This window comes from Schistocerca gregaria, chromosome 1 (assembly GCF_023897955.1).
Source record: "Schistocerca gregaria isolate iqSchGreg1 chromosome 1, iqSchGreg1.2, whole genome shotgun sequence".
In the NCBI taxonomy this organism is placed as follows: Eukaryota; Metazoa; Arthropoda; class Insecta; order Orthoptera; family Acrididae; genus Schistocerca; species Schistocerca gregaria.
Genome location: NC_064920.1, coordinates 72,814,125 through 72,832,083, shown reverse-complemented (window position 1 = coordinate 72,832,083; position 17,959 = coordinate 72,814,125). Strand labels below are relative to the sequence as shown.

The window sequence follows — 17,959 nt, the reverse complement described above, 5'->3', positions numbered from 1 at the left end:
CACTGGTGGAGAATGTAATGCAGTTGCCCCAGTCCTGGGTGGTAATGAGTTACTAGGGGAATGTTCCTCTGTGCCTGGACAGTGGGACTTCGAGAGGTGTTGGGAGACTGGAAAAATAAGGCACGGTAAATTAGTTCTTGTACAAGATAGGGAGGATAATTACGGTCTCTGAAGGTTTCAGTGAGATGCTTGCTATATTTAAAGAGGAACCACTTGTCACTGCAGATGCAAAAACCATGGGACAGAGGTACTGATGTAGTCAAATTTGAAGTGGACGTCAACATCTAGGCAGGTGGCTGGTTCAGTTAAGTAGGAACACTTGAAGCAAATTGGGGAGAAGTTGTTGAGGTTGTGGAGGACTGTCCCCTCACCCTTTATCCAGTTTGCAAAGATGTCATCAATGAATATAAACCAGGTGAGGGGTTTAGGGTTCTGGGTGTATAGGAAGGATCCACTAGATGGCCCATAAATAAGTTGGTATGGGACGGTGCCATGCGGGTGCCCATAGCCATACCCTGGATTTGTTTGTATGTAACGCCTTCAAAGGAGAAGTAATTGCGGGTGAGGATTTATTTGGTCATGGCAACTAGGAAGGAGGTAGTGGGTTTGGAATCCGTCGATTGAGAAGTAGTGTTCAATAGCAGTAAGGCCATAGGCATTAGAGATTTTAGTGGAAAGGGAGATGGCCTCAGAAGTGATGCGTATGATAAAGGGACAGGAGCTGTGGAGGGTTGGCAGAGGAAATGGTTGGTATCTTTTTATATAGGAGGGTATGTTCCAGGTAATAGGTTGAAGGTGTTGGTCTACGACAGCATAGATTATCTCTGTGGGGGCACAATAACTGGCCACAATGGGGCATCCTTGGTGGTTGGCTTTAAGGAATTTAGGAAGCATGTAGAAGGTAGGAGTGTGGGGAGTGTTATGGGTAAGCAGAAAGATGAACTCTGGAGTGAGGCTCTGGGATGGGCCTAAGGATTTGAAGAGTGATTGGAGATCGTGCTTGATATCTGGAATGGAGTTATTGTGGCAAGGTTTGTAGGTGGATGTATCTGACATCGGGAGGAGTCATTCTGCCAGGAAAACCTTGCAGTTCAAAACCACAATGGTAGAGCCTTTTTCTGCAGCTAAGATTACAAGGTTGGGATCAGTTTATAAATGGTGAATTGTGGTTCTTTCTGTGGATGTAAGGTTAGTTTGCATGTTGAGGGATTTGGGGAATGATGGTGAGGCAAGGTTGGAGGTGAAGATATTCTGGAAAGTTAACAGGGAGTGACTTGGGGGCAGTGGGGGTGGATCATGGTTGGATGGAGGAGTGAACTGAGTTAGGGCTCAACATTGGTCTTTGGTTGAGGGTGATTGGTAGGGCTGGTGGCAAAAAGTGTTTCCACTGTTGCGACTGGGAGAATGAGAGAAAGTCTTCAACAAGTCCTATGTGATTAAATTTAGGAGTGGGGCAAAATGTGAGGTCTTTGGAAAGAACTGATATTTCTGTGGGGATAAGACTTCTGGAGGAAAGATTCATGATAGTGTTTTGGGTCTGTTTAGAATCTGGATTCTGTACAGTGGTGAGAGGGAGTTTGGGAGGGTACAGTAAATGAAATAGTTCTGTGAGACAGGGTTTGTCAACTGTGAGGGGATGAGGAGGAGTTTTGGAGGTTGTTGTAGAGGTGGTGGACAGTGGCACTCCAAGGCAGGAGTAGAAAGTGAGCAGGGTGCAGAGATTTTCGAGGTGGCATTGTGCATGTTGCTTTAGTTCGTGGAGGGCAAGAGTTTCAGTATGTGTTATGGGTTCCAGGAATTTGGGATTGCGTAGCAGGAGAATTTTGCAGATGGAGAGAAAGTACTGCAAGTAGGTTTGGGCTTGGCTGATATGGTTTTGCAGGACTATGTTGGTGAGTTCTAAGGATTGGTGGGATCTTAACATGTGGAGCTCATTGTGGAAGAAGGGGTCACAACCAGAGATGGGTAATTTGATGGTAAGGCCATTTTAGAGGAATCCATGAGCCGATCAACAATGCAGTAACAGTATGTGGGACTGGGTTCTGGCCAGGAATAAGGAAACTTTTCTGTACTGCCACAGATGAAAGTAGCAAGGGCCTGTATTGGTGGAAGAAAGGTGAAAAATTACCTAAATAACGTAAAATTACGTCCAAAAAATTTTGGAAAAATAAACCCAAATACATGGGAAAAACCACGAGAAGGATGAAACAGATGGATTAGGGGGAAAGAAGATGAAATCTGAGGGAGTTGATGATAGCAAACGGCAAAAACTCGATAAAATTGGCGTGAAGTCACAATGAGATCAAAGAAAAGATATGTAAATGTGGGAAATAACATGTGAAGATACAGGAGAGTGGCACAGAGAGAGTGATGAACTAAAATACATAAGTTTAATGATATCAGTGGGAGTAATGTGGGACATACGATGCTGCACTGACAATCAGTGTGGTCTTGTAGCCGTCCATTGTGCACGGTCGAGATGGTTGATACAGTTACTAACAAAGAGATAGAGGGGCTGGCCAGTACTTACCTCAGCTCAGTACAGCCGATAGAAACACAAAAAACAACCGAAAATTTAAGTTCCTAGCTTTCGGAATAAATGTTCCTTCATCAGGGAGGAGAGAGGGGAAAGAAAGGGAAGAAGGGAAAGTGGATTTAGTTACTCACAACCCAGGTTATGAAGCAACAGGGAAAGGAAAACAGGGAAGGTAGCAAGGATGGAGGCATGGTTGTCAGAGTTCCCCAGAGATCTCTGCCCTTACTCTTTGCCTTTAAATATGTCTGCTTGTGTCTGTGTATGTGCGGATGGATATATGTGTGTGTATGTGTGTGCGAGTGTACACCTGTCCTTTTTTTCCCCTAAGGGAAGTCTTTCCACTCCCGGGATTGGAATGACTCCTTACCCTCTCCCTTAAAACCCACATCCTTTCGTCTTTCCCTCTCCTTCCTGAAGAAGCAACCATCGGTTGCGAAAGCTAGTAATTCTGTGTGTGTGTTTGTGTGTTTTGTTCATGTGCCTGTCTGCCGGCGCTTTCCCGCTTGGTAAGTCTTGGAATCTTTGTTTTTAATATACTGACATATAAATGTAGACAATATTGCCCCTCACTGGACATCGATCTAGGCTCTATCACTTCCACACTTACTGCAGACAGGTTTCTCACAGTCATGGCTGCTAAAAGACACACACCTAGCCACAACTTCCATCATCTAGGCGAGACACCTCCACTGCATCAGCCCCACTGACCCCTCACCTCAGCCTCCACCACTTGCCACCCTAATTTTGGATGATCTGATCAGTTACCACCTCATGTTACGCAGCATCACATCTCTTGATTGCTACTGGCCATGCTTCCTCCAACTTCTTATTGCAATGAGAAATGGTCACTCTGTGCCTCTGCATATGCAGGCAGGTATGACAGTGTGGGAACACACTTGGGTAGTGGCAGAATTCCATTCACCTTGTACTCCACACTCCTGGGGGGCTCTGTGGACATCTAGCAAAGATTGTGTGTTCCAGTGAGAAAGTTCTTTGAACAGCACTGTAGCTTTGCAGTAGCAGCAGCCTCTGACTCACTCGGCTCTAGACTTGTGTTGTGTGTGCATGTGTCTTGTATGTGTCTCCAACTGTTAATAAAGCATAGATATATGGTATTTACCATCTCTAGCATTCCATTTGGATATTGATATCTATGTCTCTACTAAACACTTATTATTATTATTATTATTGTTGTTGTTGTTGTGGTCTTCAGTCCTGAGACTGGTTTGATGCAGCTCTCCATGCTACTCTATCCTGTGCAAGCTTCTTCATCTCCCAGTACCTACTGCAACCTACATCCTTCTGAATCTGCTTAGTGTATTCATCTCTTGGTCTCCCTCTACGATTTTTACCCTCCACACTGCCCTCCAATACTAAATCGGTGATCCCTTGATGCCTCAGAACATGTCCAACCAACCGATCCCTTCTTCTTGTTAAGTTGTGCCACAAACTTCTCTTCTCCCCAATCCTATTCAATACTTCCTCACTAGTTATGTGATCTACCCATCTAATCTTCAGCATTCTTCTGTAGCACCACATTTCAAAAACTTATATTCTCTTCTTCTCCAAACTATAATCGTCCATGTTTCACTTCCATACATGGCTACACTCCATACAAATACTTTCAGAAATGACTTCCTGACACTTAAATCTATACTCAATGTTAACAAATTTCTCTTCACTTTCCTTGCCATTGCCAGTCTACATTTTATATCCTCTCTACTTCGACCATCATCAGTTATTTTGCTCCCCAAATAGCTAAACTCCTTTACTACTTTATTTGTCTCATTTCCTATTCTAATTCCCTCAGCATCACCCGACTTAATTCGACTACATTCCATTATCCTCGTTTTGCTTTTGTTGATGTTCATCTTATATCCTCCTTTCAAGGCACCATCCATTCCGTTCACTTGCTCTTCCAAGCTCTTTGCTGTCTCTGACGATGTCATCGGCGAACCTCAACATTTTTATTTCTTCTCCATGGATTTTAATACCTACACCGTTTTGCTTTTGTTTCCTTCACTGCTTGCTCAATATACAGATTGAATAACATCGGGGAGAGACTGCAACCCTGTCTCACTCCCTTCCCAACCACTGCTTCCCTTTCATGTCACTCGACTCTTATAACTGCCATCTGGTTTCTGTACAAATTGTAAATAGCCTTTCGCTCCCTTTATTTTACCCCTGCTACCTTCAGAATTCGAAAGAGCGTATTCCAATCAACATTGTCAAAAGCTTTCTCTAAGTCTACAAATGCTAGAAACGTAGGTTTGCCCTTCCTTAATCTAGCTTCTAAGATAAGTCGTAGGGACAGTATTGCCTCATGTGTTCCAACATTTCTACGGAATCCAAACTGATCTTCCCCAAGTTCGGCTTCTACTAGTTTTTCCATTCGTCTGTAAAGAATTCGCGTTAGTATTTTGTAGCTGTGAGTTATTAAACTGATAGTTCGGTAATTTTCACATCTGTCAACACCTGTTTTCTTTGGGATTGGAATTATTATATTCTTCTTGAAGTCTGAGGGTATTTCGCCTGTCTCATACATCTTGCTCACCAGATGGTAGAGTTTTGTCAGGACTGGCTCTCCCAAGGCCGTCAGTAGTTCCAATGGAATGTTGTCTACTCCGGGGGCCTTGTTTCGACTCAGGTCTTTCAGTGCTCTGTCAAACTCTTCACGCAGTATTGTATCTCCCATTTCATCTTCATCTACATCCTCTTCCATTTCCATAATATTGTCCTCAAGTACATCGCCCTTGTATAGACCCTCTATATACTCCCTCCACCTTTCTGCTTTCCCTTCTTTGCTTAGAACTGGGTTTAGAATTTAAAACCTGGTTCCTAAATCCCTGTCTTGCCATTATATAATCTATCTGAATCCTGTCAGTATCTCCAGGCTTCTTCCATGTATACAGCCTTCTTTTATGGTTCTTGAACCAAGTGTTAGCTATGATTAAGTTGTGCTCTGTGCAAAATTCTACCAGGCGGCTTCCCCTTTCATTTCTTTGCCCAGTCCATATGCACCTACTACGTTTCCTTCTCTCCCTTTTCCTGCTACCAAATTCCAGTCACCCATGACTATTAAATTTTCGTCACCCTTCACTATCTGAATAATTTCTTTTATTTCATCATACATTTCTTCAATTTCTTCATCATCTGCAGAACTAGATGGCATATAAACTTGTACTACTGTAGTAGGTGTGGGCTTCGTATCTATCTTGGCTACAATAATGCGTTCACTATGCTGTTTGTAGTAGCTTACCCGCATTCCTATTTTCCTGTTCATTATTAAACTTACTCCTGCATTACCCCTATTTGATTTTGTGTTTATAACCCTGTAGTCACCTGACCAAAAGTCTTGTTCCTCCTGCCACCGCACTTCACTAATTCCCACTATATCTAACTTTAACCTATCCATTTCCCATTTTAAATTTTCTAGCCTACTTGCGCGATTAAGGGATCTCACATTCCACACTCCGATCTGTAAAACGCCAGTTTTCTTTCTCCTGATAACGACATCCTCTTGAGTAGTCCCCGTCCGGAGATCTGAATGGGGGACTATTTTACCTCCAGAATATTTTACCCCAGAGGACGCCATCATCATTTAGTCATACAGTAAAGCTGCATGCCCTCAGGAAAGATTACGGCCGTAGTTTCCCCTTGCTTTCAGCCGTTCGCAGTACCAGCACAGCAAGGCCGTTTTGGTTATTGTTACAAGGCCAGATCAGTCAATCATCCAGACTGTTGCCCCTGCAACTACTGAAAAGGCTGCTGCCCCTCTTCAGGAACCACAGTTTTGTCTGGCCTCTCAACAGATACCCCTCCGTTGTGGTTGCACCTACGGTACGGCTGTCTGTATCGCTGCAGCACACAAGCCTCCCCACCAGCGGCAAGGTCCATGGTTCATGGGGGGAGGATTATTATTATTATTATTATTATTATTATTATTATTATTATTATTAGTAGTAGTAGTAGTAGTAGTAGTAGTAGTGGTTTTACTCATCCATAAATCACTTTAATGAGAATAGTTGTGGGGAAGTAAATGCTTTTGCTGTCTCATATAGCAACAATGGTGAGTCAGTGGGAGAAAAGCACTTGCCTTACTATGCTTATCCCACTTCAAGGTCAGGCTGAGCAAGCCTTCATTATATATTGTGGCAGGCCAAGAGTTGCAGTAAAGCATAACACAAAAATTAAATATTGTTAGAATTTTATAATTTGTTCATATAATAGTGTACAGTGATGTAGATGTAAGAAATACTAAGACTGAACAAAATTCATGTACAGTGCTTTTTTACATAATTTCACAGTCAGCAAGGAAAAGATGTACAAAGCTGTAATTTTGAGAATACATGCATTCTGATATAAAATATGAAGTAAATGGTTTGCTACAATTATCTTGAATACTTTTTGATATTTTTAAAGAAATATTAATTTTGAACTAAAATGCAGGAAAACATAGTGGATTATCCTATACCTAGATACAAGCCAGAGCATTGAAAAAACTGCATCATATCCTACATAAGAAGTACTGATGATGTACCAAATTACAGCACATTTAATGGATTTTACAAAGATACAGCAATAACAGAAGAAACAGTTTGGAGGGTAGAGCCCACACAAGGTTCCAATGAAAAACTTGTAGCAGTTATAATTAATAAGATATGAAAGTAAACGTAAAGTGAAATGTTCTTCAAGCATATATTTACAGCAGGAAATTTACAGAAGTCATACAATCTCAACTGGACAAGCTATTAATAATTTAATGTGCAGAGTGGGAGCAATTTGAGAACAGAAAGGTGCGGTCTCATTTTAGTAGGAACCATTCCAGTTTGTCGGGAGAAAATAAAATGCCTACAGCTATCCTTGTGATTTTATTTATTTTGTAGCAACCACTTTTGGGGTGTCAGTGCGCCATCTTCAGGCTATAGTTGATGCTGAAGAGGTTTACATGATCCCTATACATACCGCATCAATGATCAACATAACTGATTACACAGAAAACTGGTTGGAGTGCTGACACCAAAGTTTTCAGATGGTTTGCATGATCAGTCATGTTGACCATTGATGCAGTATATATAGGGATCGTGTAAACCTATTCAGCATCAACTATAACCTGAAGATGGCACACTGAAGTGCCGAAACTGGTAGCGATAAAATACATAAAATCACAAGGACGGCTGTAGTCAATTCACTTTCTCATAATAGTAAACAGCTGTCATCCCCAAGACATCCTGTAAAAGGGATGGACATACAAAAAAAAATCCATTTTGTTGTCCAGTCTGGATGGAAATGAGGCTATATAAGCAGTCTCAGAATTGCCTTGTGGTTCATTTGCTCAGAATAAGACAAAGGTGTCTGTGTATGTGCGGTTGGATATGTGTGTGTGTGTGTGCGAGTGTACACCTGTCCTTTTCTCCCCCTAAGGGAAGTCTTTCCGCTCCCGGGATTGGAATGACTCCTTACCCTCTCCCTTAAAACCCACATCCTTTCGTCTTTCCCTCTCCTTCCCTCTTTCCTGTATATATAAAGTAGAAAGAAACTTCCACATGGGAAAAATATATTAAAAACAAAGATTCCAAGACTTACCAAGCGGGAAAAGCGCTGGCAGACAGGCACAATGAACAAAACACACAAACACACACACAGAATTACTAGCTTTCACAACCGATGGTTGCTTCTTCAGGAAGGAAAGGGAAAGTCGAAAGGATGTTGGTTTTAAGGGAGAGGGTAAGGAGTCATTCCAATCCCGGGAGCGGAAAGACTTCCATTAGGGGGAAAAAAAAGGACAGGTGTACACGCGCGCGCACACGCGCACACAGGCACACACACACACACACACACACACACACACACACACACACACACACAGACACAAGCAGACATATTTAAAGGCAAAGAGTAAGGGCAGAGATGTCAGTCGAGGCGGAAGTACAGAGGCAAAGAAGTTGTTGAAAGACAGGTGAGGTATGAGCGGCGGCAACTTGAAATTAGTGGAGGTTGAGGCCTGGCGGATATCGAGAAGAGAGGATATACTGAAGGGCGAGTTCCCATTTCCGGAGTTCGGATAGGTTGGTGTTGGTGGGAAGTATCCAGATAACTCGGGACGGTGTAACACTGTGCCAAGATGTGCTGGCCGTGCACCAAGGCATGTTTAGCCACAGGGTGATCCTCATTACCAACAAACACTGTCTGCCTGTGTCCATTCATGTGAATGGACAATTTGTTGCTGGTCATTCCCACATAGAAAGCGTCACAGTGCAGGCAGGTCAGTTGGTAAATCACGTGGGTGCTTTCACACGTGGCTTTCCCTTTGATCGTGTGCACCTTCCGGGTTGCAGGACTGGAGTAGGTGGTGGTGGGAGGGTGCATAGGACAGGTTTTACACCGGGGGCGGTTGCAAGGGTAGGAGCCAGAGGGTAGGGAAGGTGGTTTGGGGATTTCATAGGGATGAACCAAGAGGTTACGAAGGTTAGGTGGACAGCGGAAAGACACTCTTGGTGGAGTGGGGAGGATTTCATGATCCTCTCTTCTCGATATCCGCCAGGCCTCAACCTCCGCTAATTTCAAGTTGCCGCTGCTCATACCTCACCTGTCTTTCAACAACTTCTTTGCCTCTGTATAAATATGTCTGCTTGTGTCTGTGTATGTGCGGATGTGTGTGTGTGTGTGTGTGTGTGTGTGTGTGTGTGTGTGTGTGTGTGTGTGTGTGTGCGCGCGCACGCGCGCGCGCGCTTTCCCGCTTGGTAAGTCTTGGAATCTTTGTTTAGCCAAATATCTTACGAAATAAGTATCAAATGAAAAAAACTGCAAAGAACAAAACTTATCTAGCTTGAAGGGGGAAACCAGATGGCGCTGCCATAGGTCAAACGGATATCAACTGCATTTTTTAAAATAGGAACCCTCATTTTTTATTACATGTTCATGTAGAACATAAAGAAATATTAATGTTTTAGTTGGACCACTTTTTTCGCTTTGTGATAGATGGCACTATAATAGTCACAAATGTATAAGTACGTGGCATCACGTAACATTCCGCCAGTTTGGATGGTATTTGCTTCGTGATACATTATCTGTGTTAAAATGGACCATTTACCATTTGCAGAAAAGGTTAATATCATGTTGATGTATGGCTATTGTGATCAAAATGCCCAACGGGCATGTGCTATGTACGCTGCTCGGTATCCTGGACGACATCATCCAAGTGTCCAGACCATTTGCCGGATAGTTATGTTATGTAAGGAAACAGGAAGTGTTCAGCCACATGTGAAACATCAAACATGACCTGCAACAAATGATGATGACCAAGTAGATGTTCTTGCTGCTGTCGTGGTTAATCCTCACATCAGTAGCAGACAAATTGTGCGAGAAACTGAAATCTCAAAAACGCTGGTGTTGAGAATGCTACATCACCATCAATTGCATCCATACCATATTTCTATGCACCAGAAATTGCATGGTGATGACTTTGAATGTCGTGTACAGTTCTGCCACTGGGCACAAGAGAAATTACAGGATGATGACAGATTTTTTGCACGCATTCTATTTAGTGACGAAGTGTCATTCACCAACAGCTGTAGCATAAACTAGCATAATATGCACTGTTGGGCAATGGAAAATCCACAATGGCTGCAACAAGTGGAACATCACCGACCTTGGCAGGTTAATGTATGGTGCGGCATTATAGGAGAAAGGATAATTGGCCCCCATTTTATCGATGGCAATCTAAATGGTGCAGTGTATGCTAATTTCCTATGTATTGTTCTACTGATGTTAATACAAGATGTTTCACTGCATGACAGAATGGTGATGTACTTCCAGCATGATGGATGTCTGGCACATAGCTCTTGTGCGGTTGAAGTGGTATTGAATAGCATATTTCATGACAGGTGGCTTGCTCGTCGAAGCACCATACCATGGCCCACATGTTCACTGGATCTGGTGTCCCCGGATATCTTTCTGTGGGGAAAGTTGACAGATATTTGCTATCGTGATCCACCAACAATGCTTGACAACATGCGTCAGTGCACTGTCAATGCATGTGTGAACATTACAGAAGGTGAACTACTCGCTGTTGAGATGAATGCAAAATTTTTATTTTTTAAATATTCCTTATGCATGTTCAACCAAATAGTGAAGTAATGAAACATATTGCAATGCCCTAATGATATAGTTGTAATTTATTAATATTTTATAACAAATGAACACCTGATTTACTTTGAAGTTTTTTCTGTATCATGAAACAAACAGATTGTTGTAAATGTAAGTTATCCCATTATTCTTTTACTGGTGTATTTATTAAGAACTGAATACTATTTCTAATTTTCTTTTTCAGTTCCAGATGTGGATCCAGTATCTTATGCCCTTGAGATTGATGGTCTTAATGACACATCTCTCAAAATTCGACTGAACACACTGAAAAATGATTTTCCTAGACATACAGTGACTACTGTATTGAAGTGTTCAGGAAACTGTAAAAGTGGAGTAACTGAGGTAACTCAAGCAAAGTAGCTACAGATGATGATGTCAAGACAAGAAAATAATAAAGATTTGGAAATAACAAAACAAACTTTTTTCCATTAAAGGTCAAAGAAAATCAGTGGTCTGGAGCAAGACTAATAGATGTTTTGAAGGCTGCAGGGTATGATCAGGGCCATACAGGAGTGCAAAACATTCAGGTGGGAAATTAGAATTGCATAAAATTAAACTCTTGTATTTTGTTCATTTGTTGAAGATGATAAACTTTCACTTTCATTTTGAAAATGCTGCCATATTAACACCACAGGTAGCCAACTTTCATTTATTGTAAAGTCCTGTGAGACTGACATAAATATTCTTGTTTTAGAGTCTTTGAGAGATCTCTCTTCCTATAGCTTAGTAACAGCTAATTGTCTAAGTATATGCTGAACATCTTTGTTTACTGCAGTAACTAACACTGCATAATCTTCCAATGTAAGAACTGAAAAATAATTACATGTTTATGAAATTAATATTATTATACATTTTTAATAATATGAATTATGGTAGACTGCCACTCATGACACATGGGAGGTTTTTAGTGGGAAACAGGGACATTTAAAAGTAGATTGTTGGATATATTCAGAAGAAGAAACACTCTCACATCCATACATACACACCTCAGATACACAAATAGCCTCTGTCATCTCTGGGCCACAGTGCCTCTTTTCCTGATTAAGTGCTTTGTTTGGGGGCTGATAATAATCAACAGTCTACCTTTAAATTTGCCTACCTATCACTCAATGCCTCTGCTATGTCGTGAGTAACACTGTACCGTACTTCATATTGTTATTGTTATTCTGTTCCCAGTTTCCCAATGTTTAAACATTTTTAATGTTTCACATATGTAGTATACATTAAGTATGTAAATTTCAGTTTGAAGGATTGGATCTTGCTGTACCAGGTATGCACTATGGTACTATAATCTCTTTTGAGAAAGCCATGGATCCGAAAAGTGACATAATCTTGGCTTATGAATTGAATGGAGAGCCTCTTACAAAGGAAAATGGATTTCCCATCAGAGTTTTGATGCCTGGTATACCTGCTGGTCGTCAAGTAAAATGGCTAGGTGATGTATCATAATCCAATATACATGATGTATGCCTACTTTTCTTTCTTTTTATGTATTTGAAAAGAAGTTATGATAACTTACTTATTATTTATCTCATACATCAGAGGTAAATTGAAATTATGATCATATGGGATATCAAGTAAAATTTGTGAGTAGATAAAGGATTTCTTGGTAGGAAGAGAGCATATTACTGTAAGGAAAAAAGGGGGGGGTGTCATTGACAGATGTAAATGTAGCTTCATCTATGTCCCAGGGAAGTGTGTTGGGACTCTTGCTCTTGACGTTGTATATTAATGATCTTGCATGCTGCTAACAGATACCTCAGATTTTTTGCAGATTGTGCAGTTCTCGATAATGAACTGATATATAAAAAAAGCTCACTAATATTCAGTCGGATCTTGATAATATTTTAAAGTGGTCCAAAGATGGGCAACATGCTTTAAGTGTAAAATTGTGCACCTCACAAAACAAGAAAATTAGTATCCTTTGACTACAATATCAATGAGTCACAACTTGAATCAATCAACTCGTACAAATACGTGGGTGCAATAGTTTATAGGGATTTGAAATGGAATGATCACATAGGGTTAGTTGTAGGTAAAGCAGGTGGCAGACTAGGTCATTGGCAGGCTATCAGGGAACAAGGGGTACTGAATGCATACCAAGAATGGAAGCATGAGTGATCACTGGTTTGTCTGAACCATGGGAGAGGGCCACAGAGTTACTGGAAAAATGGAACTGGCTGATGCCTGAGGATAAGATACAAACTATAATATGAAAGCCTACTTACAAAATTTTATGAACCACTTTTGAGTGAGGATTCTAGAAACACATGACAATGCCATCCACCCAGTGTATAGATGGTAGATGTGGAAGATAAGAAATCACTGTAGTTTATGCCCAGCTCTAGCTAAAGGAATGGTGTTTTAGTTGGCACACTGGACTTGTATTCAATTTGAACAGAGTTTGAATCACATCTGGGTTTCGATTTTCCATGCTTCAACAAATTATCTCATGTTAATGCTAAGACCTTTCTTGGAGAAGAGAAAGAAACACTACTGTGATTGAGAAAAACACTAGGTAAGTGACAAAACAAGCAAGAACTGTTATAAATTGTTAAAGTTTGTACATTTTGCTTCATTGGTTCCAATAAAAGACTTACAGATGTTTCTTTGACAAAATATTTTGTTTAATTACAGTCTAAATCAATTCAACCAAATTTAGTTTGCGATAATATGGAGCCAATAGTAAAACAGGAAACTAGTTTTCTTCTAACACTCTGCCTAACATATACACAGACCATCACTGATTTTCCTTAAATCATAATGCTATAACTTCCAATGATTTGGAGTTTGACATGAGATTTAATTTGCTACTCGCCACATAGAGGACTAAATTCTTCATCAGAATCAGTGATAACTGTCATCACCAGGTGCTAAGGCCTGACTGTGACTGCACTTGAGGTGAGCAAAATCTAGTTGGAGTGGTTAATGGGGATATGGAATAGGGGGAGGAAGCCGGGAATAGCAGGGTAGGGCAGGGGTGAGGGAGAATGCTGGAACACGGTGGGGAGAGTAGGCTGCCAGGTACAGCATCAGAAGGCTGTTCTGGGATGGGGGTTGGGTGGGAGGGGGAGGTGCAATGCAGAAGATGAGAGGAGAGAAGTACAGAAGGAGAAGGGACTATACAGAAGCTTTGGTAGGATAGAAGGTGTGTGTAGTACTGAAGTGGGACCAAGAGAGGGGATAGGCAAATGCAAGAGAGAGACTATAGCAGGTTGACGCCATGAGGATTACAGAAATGAAGGAGATATTGCAGGGAGAGTTCTCACCAGTGCAACTTAGAAAAGCTTGTCAGTTGTCATGCCCTCACGGGATGTGGCTCTGTTGTTGCAGCTAAGTTGACAGATCACAGGATGGCTTTCAAGGATCACCATGCCTTTGATGTGGCAGGTGATGCCTGTGAGGAGACTGGTGTAGGTGGTAGTGGGAGGATGTAAGGAAGGGACAGTCTTGCATCTAGGTCTATTTCAGTGATATGAGCCATAAGGCATGTGGTTGGGAGCAGGGGTGGAGTAGGTTGCTTGGGCAGTAGGATACCACTGTGATATGGGTAGGGAGGATACTTTTCATTTCAGGGTATGATAGAAAGTAATCAAAACCCTGGCACAGAATGTGATTCAGTGGCTACAGCCCTAGAAGATAATGAGTCATGAGAGAATTGCTCCTTTGTGGTTGGCAGTGGATATGTGGAGAGACAAAACATGAGAGACCTGTTCCTGGACAAGACTGGGAGGGTATTTGGTCAGTGTAATCCTCACTGAGACCCTTGGCAAATTTGGAGAGGGCCTGCTTGTCTACATCTTCATCTATGTCTACATGTATACACTGCAAATCACATTTAAGTGCCTGGCAGAGGGTTCAGTGAGTCACCTTCACAATTCTGCATTATTCCAAACTCGTATAGCATGCAGAAAGAACGAACACCTGTATCTTTCCGCACACAATCTTACATCTCTACCTACAAACCCCTCCCCACCCACCATTCTTTCTCTGTTCTACCCCTGTTCGCACCCAATAAATCCACCTCATCCAGTCACATCTGCCATCCCCCTTCTTTACGCTTATCCGCCCTCAAACCTACTACTAATTTTAGTGAGTTTTCGCCTCCCACTATCATCATCTTCCTCAGATTTCAGCGAATTATACTTTCTTATTTAATTTTTCGCATTTTTTGCACCACCATGGAACCTTGCTCCTTCCATCTGCGTCAATACAAGAAAGTTTCCTTATCCCTACCCAGATCCCAGTCCCACATACTGTTCCTGCATTGTTGCTTGTCTCACAAAATCCCCCCTAATGGCCTTACCATCAAATTACCCATTTCTGGTTGCCACCCCTCCTTCCACATTGACCTCCACCTGTTCAGATTCTGCCAATCCTTAGCCCTCAACAACATAGTCCTGCAAAACCATATCAACCAAGCCCAATCCTCCTTGCAGTTTCTTCTCTATATCTGCAAAATTCTCCTGCTATGTAATCCCAAATTCGTGGAATCCATAACACACACTGAAACTCTTGCCCTGCAGGAACTTGAGCGACATGCACAACGCCACCTCAAAAAGCTCTCCATCCTGCTCACTTCCTATTCCCGCCTCAGAGTACCACTGTCCGCCACTTTTACAACAACTTCCAAACCTCCCCCATGCCCCCTCATAGCTGACAAACCATGTCTCGCACACCTACTACTCTTACCCCAAGCTCCAAAATTCTCTCCCACCACCACACAGAGCCCAGAACATCAACAGACCTGCAACAAAGTTATGAACCTTTCCTTCAGAAGCCTTAGTCCCACATAAATATCAGTCCTTTCCAAAGGTCTCACCTTTTGCTCCACTCCCAAATTCAACCATGCAGGACTAGTTAAAGACCTTCTCTCCTTCTCCTGGCCCATACAGTGGAAACACTTCTTCGCCACCAACCCAACCAATCAGACTCAACCAAAGACCAATATTGAACCTTGACTAACTCAGTTCACTCCTCTATCCAACCATGATCCACCCCCACTGCCTCCAAACCACCCCCTGTTAACTTTCCAGAATATCTTAATCTCGAATCTTATCTTACCATCATTCCCCAAATCCCTCAACATGCAAATTAACCTTACATCCACAGAAAGAACCGCACAGTCCACCATCTGAAAACTGATCCCGACCTTATAATCCTACCTGCAGACAACCACCACCATCATTGTTTTGAAATGCAAGCATTATGTGGCAGAAGGACTCTGTTGAAAACTCTGTTTTATTTTTTCTACTTGAAGATATGTAGTTGTAAGTGCAATATAAGCTGCACTACATGTCAGCAGACTGTGAGTGGTTTGGTTCTGTATAATTTGTGCCCATCTGAAAGTCAGGAAAGCTTTCATGGGCACTTGCATTCTATATATGGGGCTTAACAATTTGTGAAACTTATATGGCAATGTATTGAGTGCATTTTCATTTATTTTTACTTTACATAAACAATAAGTCAGGGATGAGTTTTGTTCTTCTTTGCATGTTTACAATACATTGAAACTATTTATCAAATTTTATAAATTAACCAAAATATTTAAAGGTGTTTGTGATGTGTACAGTAGCAACAACATAAAAATATAATTATCAAATCAGTATGCGTATGAAATTTGTAGAAATACAATTGATAATTTATATGTGCACCTTTCCATCTTCTGTTTAAAAAATTGTTTTTTTGTTTCATTGTTGTGTAAAAGTGCCATATCCCATTCTTTATCTATCTTCATCTTGTAAAGTGTGTGGATGTACTGCAATGCTCACAAACTTTCCTCATCTATAGTATTATGTATAGCTTATGCAGCCAAAATTATTTAACTTCTGGACTTTCCTTTGTTTTTTGCTGTACAGGACGCATAATTATTTTGGAAGACAAAGAAGATTCTCTGTAACATGAGCACCAAGAAGGAAGACAGAGGAAATAAAACTGAAGAAAGATTAATGATGGAGGTAGTTGTCTTTCTTTGGAGCAGACATGCAGAATACTGGAAAACAATCTTAATTAAAGGATACATAATGAAATATCACATGCATAGAAAAGCTGAATAGAATATTTTGGGGAGTTATCTTACAACTGACCATACACTACTATGGTATAAGGCATTATCATTAAAACTAAGTAAGACTATTGTAACCATAAAAGCTAACTATGTGCAATAAATGTTGCTTGAAAAAAAAATTGTATAAAAGCCCATGATATTTGTTTGCCCATGATATTTGTTTATATTATCATTACTAATTGGTTCTCAGACTGGCAATTTATGGAGTGTCACCTAAAGTGAAGACTGGATTCTGTATTAAATCCATTTGGGATAGGCTACAAATGAAGCATAAACCCACCAATCAATTGATGTACTACGGAAATTTCATGTAGCATTGTTTCACTTGACCCAGGACATCACCAAATAGGAAAATAAATTCAAACAAATAGCACCTCCACAAACCTTGGTACACTCGTTTATAATGACTATTTATTGATATTATATCCTTAAGATTACCATAAGAATTGATCCATGCTTTGTTACATTCCAACATTTTTCTCAAAGTATTCAAAACTACTGTAAGAGAAAACATGTCAGATTCCATTATTATGAGAGACAAAAATTCATGTTTGTCAATCACATACGAGCCTTCTTTAAAGGTAAATTCCACAGGGACAAATTTGTTCATTATTTCTGTAGAAGACATATATCCACATGTACAATGGAGTTAACAATTGATTTTCATACACAGTATTTCAATGAATGGTATAGTCTGCATGAATTCCAAACAGTGAACCCATCTAAGACCATAACACTCATCACCTGATCAGCTGTCTGAATATTGTGGAGAAGAAGTGAACTGTCCACACTGCTCTGCACCTTCATATGCATCTTGCACCAATTCCATTGGGAAGGCTTCCGAAATATTTTATCCATGATTCGTTCAAAAAGTGTAGCTGATTGGAATTTTTTCATCATTAATATTCGGAAACTGCTTCTCTTCTTTATTTTTGAGTTGGTATTTTAAAATATCGAAGGCTAAATTAGTACTTGGCATATAATAAAGATTAACAGAAGACTGATATGGATTTGTGGAACCATAAGCCACCGTATAGTAGACTGATGCGACAACAGTCATGGGATAGTGATATGAACCTATACAAATGGCAGTAGTATAGTGTACACAAGATATAAAAGAGCAGTGTGTTTATGTATACACAATGGTAATTAACAGAGATTGATCTTGGAATAGTAGTTGGAGCTAGATGCATGGGACACTCCATTCT

General features: G+C 40.9%; 1 protein-coding gene across 1 annotated transcript in view; it reads left to right on the top strand.

Moving 5' to 3' along the window:
• Positions 1 to 17,139, top strand: part of LOC126333611 (sulfite oxidase, mitochondrial-like) — a 123,382-nt gene extending 106,243 nt beyond the window's left edge. The window contains exons 5-8 of the mRNA XM_049996753.1: positions 10,869 to 11,026; positions 11,119 to 11,211; positions 11,927 to 12,119; positions 16,543 to 17,139. Of these exons, the coding sequence (XP_049852710.1) occupies positions 10,869 to 11,026; positions 11,119 to 11,211; positions 11,927 to 12,119; positions 16,543 to 16,583 (485 nt within the window). The 3' untranslated portion in view covers positions 16,584 to 17,139. The remainder of the gene's footprint in view (positions 1 to 10,868; positions 11,027 to 11,118; positions 11,212 to 11,926; positions 12,120 to 16,542) is intronic.
• Positions 17,140 to 17,959: the final 820 nt, after the last annotated feature.